Source organism: Terrapene carolina, unplaced genomic scaffold, assembly GCF_002925995.2.
Source record: "Terrapene carolina triunguis isolate 2854851 unplaced genomic scaffold, T_m_triunguis-2.0 Scaffold28243, whole genome shotgun sequence".
Taxonomy (NCBI): Eukaryota; Metazoa; Chordata; order Testudines; family Emydidae; genus Terrapene; species Terrapene triunguis.
The window spans coordinates 1-18,797 of record NW_020692594.1 but is presented as its reverse complement, the minus strand read 5'-3'; the positions used below and the strand labels follow the sequence as shown (position 1 = coordinate 18,797).

The 18,797-nt window shown below is 46.0% G+C and overlaps 1 protein-coding gene across 1 annotated transcript; it reads right to left on the bottom strand.

Moving 5' to 3' along the window:
- Positions 1 to 1,601: 1,601 nt before the first annotated feature.
- On the bottom strand, positions 1,602 to 18,456 carry LOC112122460 (C-type lectin domain family 2 member D-like). The gene is made up of 7 exons (XM_026662533.2): positions 16,928 to 18,456; positions 15,329 to 15,444; positions 8,321 to 8,448; positions 6,485 to 6,583; positions 3,247 to 3,437; positions 2,252 to 2,358; positions 1,602 to 2,045 (listed from the first exon to the last, which is right to left on the bottom strand). Exons 2-7 carry the CDS (start codon positions 15,331 to 15,333, stop codon positions 1,937 to 1,939), a joined length of 639 nt encoding a protein of 212 aa, XP_026518318.1. The 5' UTR covers positions 15,334 to 15,444; positions 16,928 to 18,456; the 3' UTR covers positions 1,602 to 1,936.
- Positions 18,457 to 18,797: the final 341 nt, after the last annotated feature.

The following is an 18,797-nucleotide window of genomic DNA, read 5'->3' as shown; positions in this document are numbered from 1 at the left end:
TGGGTTTGTTTTACTACAATCGGCTTCTGCAGCAGGCTTAGCCACTTTACAGGCAATTCCTCTCTGCGCAATGCCTCTATAAAAGCAGTCCTTTTTCGCTCAGCAGATCTGCTCCCTGTAGGTATCCAAGTCCCATCTCCTGACTACAGAGTTAGTGCCTTCCCCTCTCTGTGGAGTGAGCCAAGCTCTGGGACCTGGATTCAATTCAGGCTCATGCATCGGCCTTGGAATTATATAGTAAACTGCAGTGAGTTCCAGCTGTGCAAATCCACTGATGGCACCAGGGCTGCCGAGGGGTCACTGAGGGCAGGATGGGAAGGCAACAGGGGCCATAGATTGCAGACGGCAGAGAGGAGCAGATATTTGTAACTTTGCATGAGGCAGAAGCAAAGGGCAGGAGGATAAGAGTATTTGCAGGGTACGGGTCAGCCATCCGGACACATGGAAGCAGAAATCCTCCGTTTGATGATAAGCCATTGCACGTCCCAATCTGGTTGTGTATATGGTCCCTGAGCTGGTCAGAGATCACACAGAGCTTAAGTTGCTTGCATCAGCTCTGCTTTATTCTCAGTCTGAATCAAACTGACTGTGCAAAACAACACCTACAAGAGGTTCCCATGGCCCCACTGAGACTCTCTGTCTGGGAACCTCAACCCTTACAGGCACAGCCCCTCCCTCCCAGTACCACATCTCTCCTTCTAAGCAAAACTTAGTAACACCTAGAAGAAACCAACACACAGTTACTAACAATGTTCAACTAGTCTCTGAGGTGCTCTGCACTGTCCCCTGGAACATCAGCTCTACAGCTGTCAGGAGGCAGCAAGTCCACTTGTCTGGTTGTTCCCTGTCTGAGACCTCCGTTGTCCCAACCCATTATCCCCATAAAAGGGGGATAATGATACTCCCTTTGTATATTTAGATTTCAAGCTCTTTGGGGCAGGGGCTGTCTCTCGCTGTGTGTCTCTGCAGCGCCTGGCACAACGGGGCCCTGATCTCAGCTGAGGCCTCTATGCACAGTCATAATACACAATGACTCATGATAATAATAATGGAGGACGGGGCCCACAGAAGGACAGTTCAGTAGCCTACCAGTGCATACAGTTCGGTGGCTTATTGCTATATTAGTCACCAAACCACAGCTACCTCTCACATCTTGGCAAATAAGGTCCAATACACAGAGTGTCTCTCCCATTTCCTTTATTGACTAAGAAGAGAATGCCTGTTCGTGAATTGTTCGTGCAGTGGGTAGATCAAGGGGTCTCAACCTTTTCCACATCAAAACCGACTTCTCATTTAACACTACAGGAAAGGCAGCGTGATTACAGCCCTTTGGTAACAGCTTGTTTGCCACATCCAGGTTGAGAAGCCAGTAGGAGAGGTATTGCTTCAAGAGGAAGGGAAGAACATAGTGTTTTCTTTGATGGTTTTTGTAGCTGGTCATGTGGAAAACTATATTAATATTCAGAAAAATAACTTGTACGTTACTGAAGGCCCTAATGCTGACACTTTGGAACATTAGTTGAGACCAGAGCTGGTCAGAATATAGGGGAGGGGGTTTGTGTAGAAAACTTCAATTTTTTTAGCCAAAACTGAAATATTTTGATTTAGAAATGCTGCTGTGGTACCTCATGGGAGATGTAGTTCTGTTTCCTCATGCTCCCATTCTCCTCTACATGCCAGGCCTCTCGGTCAGACTACGTCTCCCACAATGCACCGCAGTCTCCCATCTAGGAGTGGGGATCACAGTGGTCCCTTCTGGCCTCAGAATCTACGAGAACTACATTTCCCAGCCCAGTTTTCCATCGAAACACAGGTTTGGACCAGTCCTCAGTGAGTCGACAGTGGTCAATATCTCCAGTTCAGAAAGCCAAATGACGACTAATCACTCTCCCTCATTCCAAAGGCCTTGCATTGCCTTTTGCCGTGGCTTTGTGCATCAGGCTGGCCTGCTGCAGACCCAGCGTCTCCCTGTGCTACATCTTGAGCTGCTGATACCTTTGTCGTCATTCAGATACGCGCATTCACCTCCTCCCCTTATTGGAAACCTGCAACACAAAGGCCATGGGATTTAAAAAACAAACAACCCCGTTGGCGTCAGTGGGGCAGATTCCCAGCTGGCGTAAGTCATATAGCTCCACTTAAGTTGCAGAAGTCAATGGAGCTATTCCAATGCACCCCAGCTGAGAATATCTCCCCGCACGTTAGCCACCTTAGACCATGATAGAAAGGGAATGTAACGAAAGAGACTTACTGGTCATTGAATGGGGTGTCATTTACCCATTTCCAGGGCTTGTCTGCTTGGTCCCTGGTAAGGCCAATCCAGGTTTCTGAGCGTCCCTTATAGTGCAGCATAAACTCCTTATTAAAAAAAAGTGAAAACAAAAATGGTGCATTACATGTTACTGAGACGCTAATGGAGAAGATGCAATAAAGACACAAAGATCTGCATCACATTCCACATGTGTAACTAGTTTACAGGACCAGCCTATCCAATAATACATATCAAAGATTGGGGGGAAAAATCCAATCGCTTTTTTTATACTTGGAACTTAAGGCCACGTGAACAATTTTAACATGCCAATTAGCCCCAGATGTACTCATTGAAAAATATACATTTAGGCCCTGATCCCATAATATATGGAGATATACCTATCTCATAGAACTGAAGGGACCCCAAAAAATCATTGAGTCCAGCCCCCTGCCTTCACTAGCAGGACCAAGTACTGATTTTGCCCCAGATCCCTAAGTGGCCCTCTCAAGGCCTGAACTCACAGCCCTTGGTTTAGTAGGCCAATGCTCAAACCACTGAGCTCATAAGGGGCTAAAGAGTTGAGCACAAATTGAAATGAGTCAACAGTGTGATGCTGTGGGCAAAAAAGGCTATTATTATATTATTAAGAATATATTAATAAGAATATTATTAAGCCTATCATTCTGCTCAGATACTACAGCGATCAGTGTGGCATAAGAACCTCTGTAGACTGGACTAGAATAGACACAGCTTGGGCAGTCCCCTGCTTCTGGGCGTGCAGGAATCTGGCTGCCTGGAGCGCACTGTCGGATCAGGGCCTTATTTTGGCTTCTCATCATGAGACTTGGTACCGAGGCATCTCCTCGTTCTAGAGGTGCTGAGCCCCCTAGCATAAAATATTCCTCAGGTTTAACTACAAAGTTCCGGGCAGCAGCTCCGCAATCATTACCTAGCTGTTGCCAAGCCCGGACTATTGGGATCGCAGAGTTTCTCACCTTTTCCTCCCGGGTGTCAACTGTAGCCAGGGAGGCACCGAGCGAAGAGCAGTTTCTCTGGCTGGAGTTCCAATCCCCATCGACTTTTGAGAAATAGTAGCATTTCCATGGGTATGTTTTCCCTTGGGACCCGATCCAATTGACTGGACATGTGGTAGTGGCATGATTTGGGCAGGGCCTACTGCTAACCACTGAAAACGAAATTAACACAACAGTGAGGATCTTTCCCATCCCCTCTCTGTACAGGATTCAGAGGCAAAGAGTGATATTCCACCTTGGGCTGAGAGCCTGCGTACAAGGATTATACCCGCCACCCACTTAAGTTCTCAAAATAGGACGTAAGTGGCCCAAAGATTGTGTGCCGGGTCTACACTTGGGTGACAAGAACATAAGAACGGCCATAGTGGGTCAGAACAATGATCCATGTAGCTCAGTGTCCTGTCTCTGACAGTGGCTGCTGCCAGATGCTTCAGAGGGAATGAACAGAACAGGGCAATTATTGAGTGATCCAGCTTCTAGCAGCTGGAGGAAACCCAGAGCATGGGGATGCATCCCTGACCTTCTTGGCTAATAGCCATCGATGGACCCATCCTCCTTGAATTTATCTAATTCTTTTTTTAACCCGGTTATACTTATGGCCTTCACAACATCCTCTGGCAAGGAGTTCCACAGGTTGACTGTGCGTTGGGTGAAGAAGTACTTCCTTTTGTTTGTTTTAAACCTGCTGCCTGTTAATTTCATTGGGTGACCCCTAGTGCATGTGTTATGGGAAGAAGTAAATAGCACTTCCCTATTCACTTGCTCCATGCCATTCATGATTTTATAGACCTCTATCATCTCCCCATATAGTTGTCTCTTTTCTAAGCTATATAGTCCCAGTCTTGTTAATCTCTCCTCATAAGGAAGCTGCTCCATTCCCCTGATCATTTTTATTGCCCTTCTTTGTATTTTACTCAGAACTATTGACAGGTTCAAATATCCCACCTGCAGCTGGGTGCTTATATTGTTAGCTATGAGATCGACACCGGAGTTTAACCAGAATAGTTCTGCCACGAAGCTTTGATGCTGCATCATGAAAGGCTACAGGAGCTTTGCCGTTGATCTCAATGGGAGCAAAGTCAGGCCCCAGATCCCCAGTATAAATTCCGTCATCGCACATTAGCAAGCAATGGAGGTGAACAGCTTAATGTGCAACGTAGCTGGAAGCTGGCAATCAGACACAAGAACCTCAGGCTGATGGCAGGGTTTTATGAAATGGGCATGCCAATACTGTGGAATAACATCGTCACCGGGGGACTAGGCCTTTAAGGAGAGATGGGGCCTGCCTGATCTGTGCCATATGTAATTCTGTGCTTCCCAGCCTGAGGGGGTGGGACTAAGGGGGCTGAAATAAATCAGTCGAGAGTTGAACCACAGAGAGTGGGTAGGAGCCTGTGGAAGGCTCTGAGCTAGGGTCTGCAGGAGGCTGCTACTCCAGCCTGGGGGGGCAAGTGCTTCACCCCAGAGAGACAGAAAGGTAACCCAGAAGGAACTGGGAACTCATCCTGGAGGGTGGCACTTTTAGCTGGACTTTTGTTACCCTGGAAGGGGGTTACGTTTGTTTGTAACTTAGCCGGAGGGACCAGCCACATTTCCAGCACTGACTGGTGTCTGGCAAACTAAGAACGCCCACCTTGGGGCGGGAAACTGAGGCTGGGAGTGTTGTTTGGCCAACAGAGGCTGCTATGAGGTGGCCTGAAATCACATTTACATATCACGTGAGATATCTGCATCCTAAATGCCAGGTAGGCATCTAAACGACGATCTCAGGTGCTGAGAACCTATTTATATGCGCAGTTATGGGAAGTGCATTTTTACACCCAGGGCTCCGGCCTTCCTATCTGCAAACGTGACCATTCAGGGATGGAAAATGCCCCTAAACCACTATCAATTTTACACGTTTTGGGAAAATCTCTATTGTCGTGCCCCATTTACAATTACACCTCTACCTCGATATAACGCTGTCCTTGGGAGCCAAAAAATCTTACCGCGTTATAGGTGAAACCGCTTTATATTGAACATGCTGTGATCCACTGGAGTGCGCAGCCCCCTGTCCCCGGAGCGCTGCTTTACCGCGTTATATCCGAATTCGTGTTATATCGGGTTGCGTTATATCGGGGTAGAGGTGTACTTAGATATGGACGGAGGTGTGCATAGAATGTTACACGTAAGAATTAAGACCCGGCTATTTCCCAGAGGAACCTACAGTCTAATACAGACAAAAAACGACATGGAAAGTTACATTTGCAAAGTCAAACACTCAAAAGTTACGGCCAGGAGGCCACTCAAAATCCCAGCCGCTAACAAGTCTCTACTGAGCACGTATGGATGGAATTTTTTCAAAGGCTTATAACGTCCCCAAATTTGGGTGGTTTTTCATGGGACCCGCCAGCGGCACGCCCTTGACACAAAGGGTATGTCTTTACCGAACTGTTAACCCAGGCTCTTCCCCAGGTTTTAGCTCCCGTCCATGCAGGAAAAAACAATGACGTGTTTGGAGGTGATTTAAGCGCACACTGGCTGACCTGGCTGGGGGATGGGTTAGGATCTAGGCTCTGCTTTAACTCAGGCTGGAACCCACCAACTTTGTAGGGAGGACGCAGGCTAAATCGTTCAAGTGAATGAATCTATAAAAATCATTCAAGTGCTGATTGTCGTCAAAGGCCTTCCCCACAACGCCCCCTGAAGGACAGAGAAGTTCTCCCACAAGTGACTGGGAAGGAATCCCAGAGGGTCTCAGCACAAAGAACCATGAGAAGTCCTAGGGAGACATGGGAAGCACACAACTAGTGAGGATACAGTAACTCAGGTAGGGCTTTGCTGTGGGGACGCCTGCACCTGGGCAAAGCTAGCCTGGGTGTTCCAACCTGGGGGCCAATCACCTGGGTTATTTGTGCTGTGTAGACATACCCAAAGCCAACTCCCCTGTCAAATTTCAAGTCCCTTCTCCAAGGCACAGAGGCCCTAGAGATTCTCAGCCAGAAGGCTGTAAGAATTATTTTGATGGGGGGAAACAACTAGTTTCAGCCAGAGGGATAAAGCAAAGCAGAAATGTCAGACTTCAGACTCTTTGCTTTCCTATCGCATGCTGGTTCAGCACTACTAAGGTTGGGGAGGCTGGATTGTGCATCTTCCATGATTCTGACTGCGAAGGGAAAACAAACACCAAAAACTCAATTAGGAATTGCTGTCAACTCACCTGCCAAAACAATAACAGCAATAATGAGAAAAACCAGAAACAGGACCATGACTAATCTGTATTTCCAGAGGATACGGAAAAGCCAGAAGTGAGATTCATCTGAAAAAGAAAAACACGTTAATGTTCCTGAGGCTGCTTTAGGAGAGATAGAGGAACCACATTTATCAACAGTATCTGCAGCCAAGCCCCTAGTGGCCAAGTATTGTTTTGCAATCACTATCTGTTATGAACTGTACTTGCTAGTAAATCCTGGGAAATGTAATATTGTGCACGATAGCCAGAGCCCTGTGTATTCTACAATTCTATGGCTGCAGGGTTCATACCTTGCTGCATAATTGTGCTCCAGAATCTGACCTTTGATTTAAAAATACATGTTTCTAGTCCTCGTGGTTGCAAAGAACAGCTTGACGTGAGTGCAACCGATGCAGCAATATCTGCCCGAGTCTGCAGAAAGCCTGAAACAACAGCTCTGAGAGAGGGCAACTACCCACTATGGGGTGTTAACTCTAAAACTTATAGATAATAATGTGACACATATAGAAAAGGTAGGAACAGAGTAAAATAAGCTTAATTTATTATAATTAGAGCTGGTTGAAAAATGAACAATTGCTTTCATTTTGCAGGGTTTGAAATGTGCCCCTTTTTTAATTTTACAATTTTTTTTCAAAAACTTCAATTAAAAAAAAAAAAGAAAATCCCCAAGATGAAAAACATTACATTAAAAAAAAAAAAGAGGAGTCCTTGTGGCACTTTAGAGACTAACAAATTTATTTGGGCATAAGCTTTCGTGGGCTACAGCCCACTTCATCAGATGCATGGAGTGAAAATACGGTAGGCAGGTATAAATATAGAGCACATGAAAAGATGGGAGTTGCCTTACCAAGTGGGGGGGTCAGTGCTAATGAGGCCAATTCAATCAAGATGGATATGGCCTATTCCCAACAGTTGACAAGAAGGTGTGAATATCAACAGAGGGAAAATTACTTTTTGTAGTGACCCAGCCACTCCCAGTCTTTATTCAGGCCTAATCTGATGGTGTCAAGTTTGCAAATTAATTCCAATTCTGCAGTTTCTCGTTGAAGTCTGTTTTAAAGACGAGGGTCCCGCCCATCCTTTCTGCCTGTGGCCCCACCCACGGTGCCACCCCATTCCACCCCTTTCCCCGTGGCTCCGCCCCCTGCTTGCTCCTTTCCACACCCCCACTGTGGCCGTGAGACTGGAGAAGCTCTGTGCCCCTGCGGTGGCCCTGAGGCCATGGTGGGGAGGAAGCGGGGAGCAAGCACTTCTCCAGCCCTGTGGGCCCATGTGGTAATCCACCATTGACTGATTGCATTATATTTTTCAAATTAATCTCATAAGAGCTCACATTTTTAATTTATCTGATGCCACCAGAGAATTTCCACCAGATGCAACAGAATCCAGGAACACTGAAGCAAAATTTAAATCCAGTTCGCCACAGAGTACATAGGGCTGGCCTATAGTGTTATGTTATGTAACCATTAGGGTGGCAATTTACACTGTCTTCTAAGAAGTGTGAAGGAGACACACTACTGAGCATCTGTGCAGCTATTTCTTGTCCTCCCTCAACCTCCGATGGTTAATAAATAGGATCAGACAAGAACAGGGCCCGAGTCATGCCAGAACACTCCAGTTCTGGTACTTCTGTTGGGAGGAGAACAGCGTTCTGGTACGCCTGATAAAAGTGCAATTCTCAGAAGTACCGGAACACTGTGAACCTTTCGATTAAAGGCGCATTGGTAAGCTTGTAAACACGGCAATTCTTTCCATACTTCTTTATCGTTCTTCCATTTGTCTTGACAGCGAAGCTTCGCTTACCTGGTCTGTTTTTTGTCTGTGAGCCTGCAGAGTTAGGAAGTGCCTTAGCTGTCTCTCCTCTATTCTCCATGTAGCAAGTGGGGCACATTGCTTTCCTGTATCTTCTGGCTGCAATCAGTATCGACTGGCTGCAAGGAAGTGTACATTATTCAAAGGTGGCAGAGCTAGTTTCTGCTATTGAGTGTCTTATAGTACCACCTACAGGCAATGACTGAGATCAGCACCCCAACAACCTAAGTATTGTACACCCGCGTCATAAGAGACTCATTTGACACAAGAACCTCAGGCTGATGGCAGGGTTTTATGAAACTGGCATGCCAATACTGTGGAATAACATTGTCACCGGGGGACTAGGCCTGCATTTTTCTGCATTTTTCTCCGAAAGGAAGAAAAATGTCGTCCATTTCTAGCAGTGCAGGCCCCTCCCAGATTCTAATGCGATGGGAAAGTCAGTTCCGGAGCCATGTAGGCAAGAGGTAGTTGTGATGTCAGGGATGCTACAGCCCGAGATCCATTTCCGTGGATGAGTTCAAGACAGTTGCCTTGGTGTTGGGGGTTCTGATCGGTAGATTTCACAGGCTGGTTGTTTTCCACGGCAGAGTGTGTGGGCCCCTTCACAGCCGCCTCTCCTCTGAGGCTGGTGTGCTGAGGGGCTCCCCTCTACTGTTTCAATCCATTTCAATCCCTGCTCTCAGCCACGCTGAGCCACAAGGCACATTTTGACTCCTCCTCTGGTGAGCGAGGGGAGTGGGGAGCACATGGTGAAACTGGAGACAGGTTGAGAAAGGTGCGTTGGGGATAGAAAGGGTTGGAAAGGAGAGGAGGAGAAGGGGGAGACTCAGAGAGAGGGAAGGGAAAGAAAGGTTAATCATGGGGAGGAGAAATGAAAAATTGAGGGAAAGAGAGGAGCAGTCACAGAAGGGAAATTGAAATGTGGAAGGAACACACAAGCACGCTTCAACTTGGCTGGCTAGGGGATCTGCTGGAGGATACAGATTCCTTTTGGACACATCTCACCTCTTGGCCGCATTCTCTTTCCTTCCTCCAAGCTGACGCAACATCATGTGTCCACTTGACAAGGACACCCAGGATAACATGTCATATGGGCTACCAAGGGAGGTGGTGGAATCTCCATCCTTAGCGGTGATATAAAATTATTCTACTTAACTGCCAGGGGGCAAATTTGTCACGTACACATGGGAAACATGCAGCGTCAGCTATATCTTAACTCAGGAAGTTCCTTCGAGAGGAAATGTAGCCAAACTCCAAACCTGGAGACAATGGACCTTTCTGTGCCTGCATCCTGTAGATAAACTGCTTGGTTTGCAAAATAACGCAAGGGGGGGGCAAGTAGATGAACAATAAGGGGTCATATGAGGGGCAGATACATGTAGCTTGCTAATTATTTATGGTAATGATAGCAAATTTTGGCCAATCATAGAGCGATAGATTATCATAATCAACTGCATATAATGCTTTGGTGTAAGTGTTTTCTTTGTTCTTGCTGACTTATGAGCTCGAACCCAATTGCAATTGAAATAAACGGATCGCCCCTCCTGGGGCTCCTTGCTTGGCTAGCTGTGTCCGTCTCTCCTTATTCCTCAGCTGGAACGGACAGGAATTTCTATGACAGAGGTTTTTAAGGCCTGGCTTGATAAAGCTGGGATGGTTTAGTTGGGGTTGGTCCTGCTTTGAGCAGGGGGTTGGACTAGATGACCTCCTGAAGTCTCTTCCAACCCTAATCTTCTATGCTTCTATGATTTCCCTTTCATTTTTATTTTCTTTCACCACCCTCCCCCTCTCCATAATCACCAACATGATGTAGGCCAGTGGATCTCAAGCTTTCCAGACTACTGAACCCCTTTCAGGAGTCTGATTTGTCTTGCGTACCCCCATGTTTCACCTCACTTAAAATCTGTTTGCTTACAAAAGCAGACATAAAAATACAAAAGTGTCACAGCCACTATGACTGAAAAATTGCTGCCTTTCTCATTTTTACCATATAATTATAAAAGAAATCAACTGGAATATAAATATTGTACTTCGGTTTCAGCAGATAGTCTATAGAGCAGTATAAACAAGTCAACGTCTGTTTGAAATTTTAGTTTGTACTGACTTCGCTAGTGCTTTTTATGTAGCCTGTTGTAAAACTAGGAAAATATCTACATGAGCTGATGTACCCCCTGGAAGATCCCTGCGTACCCCCCAGGGGTCTGCGTACCCCTGGTTGAGAACCACTGATGTAGGCAACCTTACCTTGAAAAGGGCTTGTATTGATTAGTCTGGTTGCTTAGACAGATGTACATGGGACTTTACAGAAAAATTAAAGTCTCCAAAAACTTTGCAATCTAAATTACACACTCACCCCTTCAATGCCCTCTCCCTTGCTCCGTGTGGGAAATCCCACATGTTACATTTCAGAACTGAGGCCTAACATACTTCCCTGATACAGAATGGAGAAAGAAATATATAGAGAGAGTAGAGTCACGCACTCCCATTTCTTTCCTCCTCACAGTGCTCCACCATATTATCTATCTTAGGGTTTGATCTTGTTACCCATCTCTGCAATATCCTCTGACTACGGCACTAACTCAATACCTCTGCACGATACAAGAGTCACGTCTTACCTGGGAGCTCAGAGCTGCTCAGCAGAGAGGAGTGTGAAGGGCCCAGAAAAGAGACAGTGCCACCCCCACAGGGTAACTGTCCTAAACTCTTCCAATTGAGAGCGACATTCCCAAGACCAGCTGGGAGTCAGAACATGACCATATCAAGAAAACCACCAGATGAATTTCATCCAATCACAGCATCAAGGCATGTCAGGAGGTTTTTCTTGGCAGTTGTTATGGCAACTGTGAGTCACTTGTACATGAGCATGCAAGATGAAAGTCTTCATAGAAAGAGGACACAGCAAGCTCAGATAGCTGTGATGGGTTAAATCCTTCTCCCAGGGGCAGGTGAACCTTTCTAAGGTTCCTTTCAGCTGCAGAAGAGCTGCACAAAAGATGGTTAATGGCCTGGCCACTTTTTTATGCCATGTGGTCCTAGGTGAATGGGGAGATCCACAACAGCCAGCCAGCTAGGGGTCTCCTCGCCTGAACTAGCCAATGGGAGATGCCAGTGAGAGGGGGTGTGTCCAGCACCAGGTTTACAATGGCGCCACTGGTGCCATGGTGCCAGGCCCACAATCAGAAGGGGCCCCGGTGCCCTGACTGTGGCCCCCGCCCCCACCTGTGGTCTGCCCTGAGGCCACGCCCCCACTCGCTCCTCTCCACCCCTCCCTCCCCTCCACCCATGTGAGTAGCGGGCCTTGGGAGGAAGAGGCAGAGTGAGGGCAGGGCCTCAGGGTGGAGCAGGGGGTGGGGCCTTGGGGGGGGCAGGAGCCTTAGGGTGGAGGAGGGGGCGGGGCCACGCTCTGGGCACCGAGGCCCACAAAAGATTAATCCAGCCCAGGTGTGTCCTAAGCACCATCCCTCTCACGGAGTTAGAGGCTTAAATCCAGACTACAGGGAAGCATCTCTCTCTGCTTGCCAGGAACCCCTCTCCAGGAGCCATGCGGCTTCTGTGCCAAAACCATTTCTTGCAAGAAGTTTGGGCACCTGCTTCACTATATTAAAAAAATAGGAGCGAGGCTGCCAACCTTGTGACTTTCAGCCCAGTGGGCAGAGCGCTCACCCGGGAGGCAGGAAACACAGGTTCAATCCTCCCGCTCTGCCGGATGGCAAGAATGCATTTTAATGGGAGCAGAGAAGTATCTGCGTAATGTTTGACCTTTGCACTGGGAAGGGTGGCTACATGGGGGGTAAGGTAAATTTTGGGGTGGCTATAGCCCTGTAAGGCCCCCCCTCCGCAGCGCCGCCCTGGTGACAGGTATTTCTTAGATGCAATCTTGTTTATTTACAAGGCATGTACAAAGTCTTGGGTCTGTGAACCCAGAAAGAAGCAAATAGCAGGAAACAGCTTTGTCACAGACAATCTTTTCCTCCTGCACCCTTGACCCAAAAACCAATCCCCAGCTTTCTGCCTGGGTCAGACACCAGGCTTCGGATGCTCCTTCAGGCTGCGCGTGGGGCTCTCTGATCCTTTTCATAGAATATCAGGGTTGGAAGGGACCTCAGAAGGTCATCTAGTCCAACCCCCTGCTCAAAGCAGTGCCAATCCCCAGACAGATTTTTGCCCCCGATCCCTAAACAGCCCCCCTCAAGGATTGAACTCACAATGCTGTGTTTAGCAAGCCAATGCTCAAACCACTGAGCTATCCCTGTGTTCTTCCTTCCCTACACACCCCTTTCCCAAAACAACACTCAACAAAAACCACACTGCCCCCTCAGTCCAAAACTCCTCAGGGGGGTCACAACTGTCTTAGGTGGGGGGCTTGTGATGAGATTATCCTGACGGTTAATTGAAGGGTGCATTCGCACCCATCAATCTCAGAGGTGCGCGATTCATGCAGTCACCAGTACCTCTCAGCAGAACGATGGCATTCAGGTTTGGTGGGAGTGACTTCCAAAGGGGCAAGAAAGTGCAGGATCAGGCTCATTGCTCTACGGGGATTCTAGCTGGGACGTTACCACTCTCCCCTTCAATGGTATAGAGGTGGATTTGCAGGGGTTAGATTGCTACATTGTCCCTAAGCTGAAGCCACCATCTGTTTTCCATTTTCCCTCCTCCTGGATGCACTTTGTTGGGGGAGGGGAAGATTATTCTACTAAACTCAACCCAATTCGTGACTCACAACAGATTTGGCAGTTCTCCTGAAGGGGAAACAGACCCCTTCCCTATGGCACTGGGGTGGAAAAAGGAGATATTAGCTGGTGGCTTTGCTGTGACATGGTACAATTGACTTCCCTGTCCATAAACCATATCTGCACACACACGCAGGGTAGGTGAATCCAGAACACACACAGACACAGAATGGGGAGAAGACACACCACACACAAACACGGTAGGTAAATCCAGAACACACACACACACATGCAGGGTAGGTGAATCCAGAACACACACACATGCACGATAGGTGAATCCAGAAGAAATACATACACACACACACACACACACACACACACACACACAGGGTAGCTGAATCCAGAACACACACACACACACACACACAGATAGAGGCACAGTAGGTGAATCCAGAACACACACACAGACACATATGCAGGGTAGGGGAATCCAGCACACACACACACACACTGGGGAGAAGAGCCCTATGAATCAGGAAGATGGAAAGAGACCAAAGGACGTTGACAGAATGCTGACAGCCCTGCTGCATAAACACTTCCTGATCCACTCCCTCAGCTGCCTTAGTGACCATATTTGTTCATCGCAGAGTCTCATTGCACCAAGCTAGTGAAGACCAGACGTGTCCGTTAGACTCTCGCCTGCTGCAGTGAAATCGCACTGCGTGGTTCATGACTGTTATTTGGCTGGTTTTGTGAATGCCGTGCTGCTGTCTCCAGCTTCCTTTCACATTTATCTTTCTTGGTGTCCCTTCTGCCTGGGAGATTTTGATTTTTCTGTTTGCTTGTGGCCGCAGTAATGAAGATATGACCCACAGTGAGCAAGTATGGACTTACCAGGGCATTCAGCGAGCAGGTATGTGAACAATTTCAATCTTCCACAGGTAGAAAAGGGACTGATGTGGAGAAGCATAATGTTAGATTTAGTGACATGGACCGGAAAGAACAGTGAGTGAGCCTGAGAAGGACAGTGAGGGTGGGATCTAAGTTTACTGGTTACATTTTTTCCTGTTCTAGTAACTCCTCAAATTTAGATGGGTTAGGCTGCCACATCAGCATTAGCAGAGTGATTGTTGTTAACAAGGCAAAATATGCAATGCACGAACTGCTTAAAAACTGCAGCACTGAAAACTTAAAAAGTTATAAGTGGTCAGCCTGGCAGAGGTGCTGGGCAAGTTTGCAATGTAGCCCCCTCAACCTCTTCAATGACAAATCAGGGACAAATCAATGAGAAATCAGGGACAAAATTAAAGTGAGGAAGAAGAATTCCCCAGCTACCTAGTTTCTGCTTTGGGGTGATCGACTCTGCAAGTGACACTCTAACATGACCACGTTGCAGATCAGAGCAGAAAGCCCACCCTATGGAATTTTGTTGCAACTGAGCTAAGGTACACCAGGGAGAGACCTGGCCCCATAAGATTTTTGTGACCTGGGGAGAGCAAAGCATGATGGGGCACTTCAGTTATTAACAATTTTTTGTAAACCAAAAAAAAAATCACTATTTAAATTATATTTGAAATTTTTGTTGGAAAATATTTTTGAAGGTGAGACAGTGTTTTCAGATCAGGGGAGACAAATTCTTACCTTTTCTGGCCCCTCAAAGACCATGCTAAATATTTAGTATTTGTCTCATAGCATGGGCCAGTGACCAGAACTCCATGGTGGCAGGCACCGTGTAAACTGGAGCTGGTTAGAAAACGGGATGTTCTTCTACAGAAAATGCGGACAGAAGCAAAGTTTTCAATGGGAGTCTTTCCACTGACTTCAGGGGGAGTTGGATCAGGCCCTAAAAACACAGGGCGTGGTCTGCCTGCCGGTGCCATCTGAGAAAACTTTTGCGTATTTCAAATTTCCAAAGCCCCCAAAATAGTTTGGCCAAAATCCAAAAAATAGTTCATTTTTTGGTCAAAAATGCAGTTTTTATCTTTGAAAATCTTGCTCTTAATTTCTAAATATTGGCTAGAGCACATCAGCCCCACAGAAACGTGTTTAAAAATAAAGTTATATTGAGAGCCATCAGCTACAAGACTCCATTCACTATTAAATGTCCATAGCACCAAGAGATACACCCATCAGGATCAGGATCCTATTGAGCAATTCATTTCCAAGCTCCCCGGGTCTTTATTTTCCCCTCCCCACCCTGACGAAGGAGAGTGAAAAGTTTCCGGCTGAATGGGGCATTTAAAACCGTTTTTTTGAAGCGTTGCATGGGGGCAAGAAAACCAAAGTAGTGTGCTTCTTTTTTTGCATGCCTGCTGAGACTTACCACATGGTAAAATTGTGTAGCTCAGAGGATCTCAGAGGGTGGTCTGCATGCTGATCGGTGAGGCTCAGCAGAGAGCTAGCTGGTCACAGAGCATTGGCTCTTTCTCCTTGTTTCAGCTGCCCCAATAAATAAATACATAAATGAAAATCATAGATAAAAGTGTTACGTAGGTTCTTAATGGTACTTTTCAGAATCAACCATTGCAGTTAGAATCATAGAATAGAATCATAGGACTGGAAGGGACCTTGAAAGGTCATTTCCAGTCCAGTTCCCCGTTAGCCACAAGGACGCTGCATGGTAGAGAATGGAAGGAGAGGAGAATCCATAGGTTGAGCTACATATTTAAATATAGGAGTACTTGTGGCACCTTAGAGACTAACAAATTTATTAGAGCATAAGCTTTCGTGGGCTACAACCCACTTCTTCGGATGCATATAGAGTGAAACCTGTCATATTTAAATATAGTCCACGCAATGAACACGTTTGGGAACCCCTGCGTTTACCCTCAGTGTGTTGCAGTGTGAAACTGGGGCTCTAAGAGGGTCCCATCTGAATGTGAGGTAGGGTTTACCTCAGCCACTGTGGTGTATAAGGAGACAGGACAAAGAGGGTTTGCTGTTTTTCTCTGACCCTAGTGTGGCTCTGAGAGGATCCCAGCTTGAGTGGAATTTATTCTGTTAGTTGTTACAACATTTTCCACTATAAATTGCAAGAGAGGTAAAGAGTGGGTATTTTGAACAGGGCTAACTAGCCAGGGGGCTGAACCAGCATCGGGCCAATTTAAAGGATTCCAAGATGGCGCCGGCAGCCGGGCCGCACCCTAATCTTGTTTGGTCTTATCCAACTCCCGCTCAATTTGATGAATGCCAAGATGGCGCCTGCAGCCCAGCCATGAATTATATGGCAAATATGCCCAACGGAGAGTGACGTGAAATGGGAGTACTTCCGTACACGGCATTCTACAACTAAAACCCGAGACTGCTGCTTTTTAAAAACAGATCGAAAGCTTGCAAGACTCATTCCCCTTGCTAAACTGGACTCCGCTATCTTGCACCGTGTACCGGCATTTACCCCAGTGCAGATGGTGTTTGAGTCACTTCCATTCTGATTTAGTCAGATGTTAGGCAGTATTATTTTCTGGCTGGGATGCATTCAGTGTGTCCATGCCCACGGATGTAAATGTAACTGGGGTGCTGGAACAATGTGTATGGGGGGGGCTGAGAGCCATTGATCCAAACTGTAAACTCTGTATGTGATGGAAACCACTTCAAGCCAGGGGGTGGTGCTGCACCCCCAGTTCCAGCACCTATGAATGTAGCCCTTCTACCAGGTGGAGTCGGCAGCAATAAGGGCTGGGTTCAATATCTAGGGGTTCCTTTCAACAATATGACACAGAACCGGCTTGAGCCCCTCACCCAGAAATCTGGGAAAATTGCACATCTGGGCACCTCGATGACACAGTACTTCCCCTCTCGCAAGCACTGCGTCGGTGTATAGCAAAGAAAACTTCTAATGAAAAGGGGAAAGGAACCCGGCATTCATTCAGGAAAACGCCACCAGCAGGATTCGAAAACATGTGACCAAGAACAAAACACTCACCCCAGAGTACGCTAGGCAGTATCCTTCACCTCAGTTCCTCACCTTGCGGTGTGAAAGTCCAGCAAACAAATGTTCCTTTAACACGCCGCTCCCCTCTTCCTCTACCGCATCCCACTCATGGTTGTTGGCCTTACTCAGTTCTTAATGGGGGAGCCTCTCTGCTAGTGTAGGCTGGGCAGTCTCTTTCACCACAGTAGCTGTAAGACTTAGCATGTACCTGGCTATCAGTGATCTCAACTCTAGTGATCCATAACAAGACTCTCAAGTGAGTCTAATCAGCTCTGTCATTAAATGCTGGAGAGAGAAAGGGTCAGATGGTATCTATAACCCTTGTGCAGAGCCAAGCCGCCGCTCAGCTGCTGTGCTTGAAATATTCTGCAGTATTCCAGACAGAGGCTTGACGTCTGCCAAAATAAGAGGCGTGGCTTATGAGAGTGAGGCTCTGGCATGGGTGGTTTGGATGGGCAGCAACCACTCCCTGTTGATGACCAGGATTTGAGCCGAGGAGGGAGAGAGAAAATAGTAGTGGTATTCTCCCACAATCCGCCTCCAAACCAACTCTCACTGATTTGAGATGCCAACATTAGATGCCACTTAGAGCTGGTCAGAATTCCAAATTTCCGTTTCGCCGGAAGTTTTGGCATTTCGAAATATTTTCGTTCCGAATCAGAATACATGCCAATATATTTGAAATTTTCTTCCAAATTGGATTCTGGAAAATGTTTGGCTTTAGAAAAAAAAATTATATTGGCATTTTAAAACTTTTATTTAGAATTTTTTATTTTATTTGATAGGGCTTTTCATTTACATTTTTGATGTTATTCCATGATGTGAGTATTAGTACATAATATGCATTACTGCTATTGACGTTATTATATGAAAAAGATGAAATAGTCCTTTATTTTATTTGTTTAAAATCATGAAAGAAGGCAGCTTCTCGGTACCGATGGATACTTTGATCTAGAAAACATAAGCTGTAGCTCCTGTTTGCGTTTGTAAATGAAACAGTCTGACATGAAAAACCCTTTCTATGAAAAATGTCTGACCCGTTCAATTGCCCCTCAGAATAGATTGTTCAATGCTAAAAATATGATCAGGGAAGGTTTCTGGGTTCTGCTGGGTTTTTGGGGTGTGGCTCCTTCCTGATTGGGGGGAAAATTGGCAATAATTTCCCAAAATTTCTTCCCGTAGCATCAGAATGAGCTGGCAGTCATAAAGATCTTCTTAATATGACCCTCCTCTCCCTCTTTTCTTACATTCTTTGAGCAGTGAAATAGTTAACAGTGTGGACATTTAAATCATTGGCATTGGACATCTGAGATAGGAAAAAATAGAGGAAAGTAAAAGGTTTCTTCTTATCTCTGTCAGTTATTTTAGGGTTTGTCTACACTTATGTTAAAATATGACAAATATTTACCTAAGGTGTTTAACATAGTTTTAAATTCTTCTTCGTCCCAAGTTTAATTACAAGGAATAAACATACGCGTCATGCCTACAGTAGAATTTACAATCATGTTACTTAACACTAGAGCAGGGTGACATTTTTTTGGCTGAAAAACCAAAGGAAACAAACTCAGAATTTTTTTTTTTTTGACATTTCAAAAATTAAATGTTTTGATTTTTCTGTGCAAAATGACTTTGTTTTTTTTTAAATTATATTTGAAAAAAAGGGGAAAATGATCAAAATTGAATTGATTTTGTCAAAACATCTACTTCAACCTGAAATTATTATTATATTTTAAACTTTTTGATTTGTTGACATTTCATTTTTGGTTTGACCTGAGACCAACGTTTTTCCTCCCAGATTTTTGGAATTGCCAGCAAACTGAAAAATTCATTATTTGTCTAGCTCGACTTAACATAAGTTGGT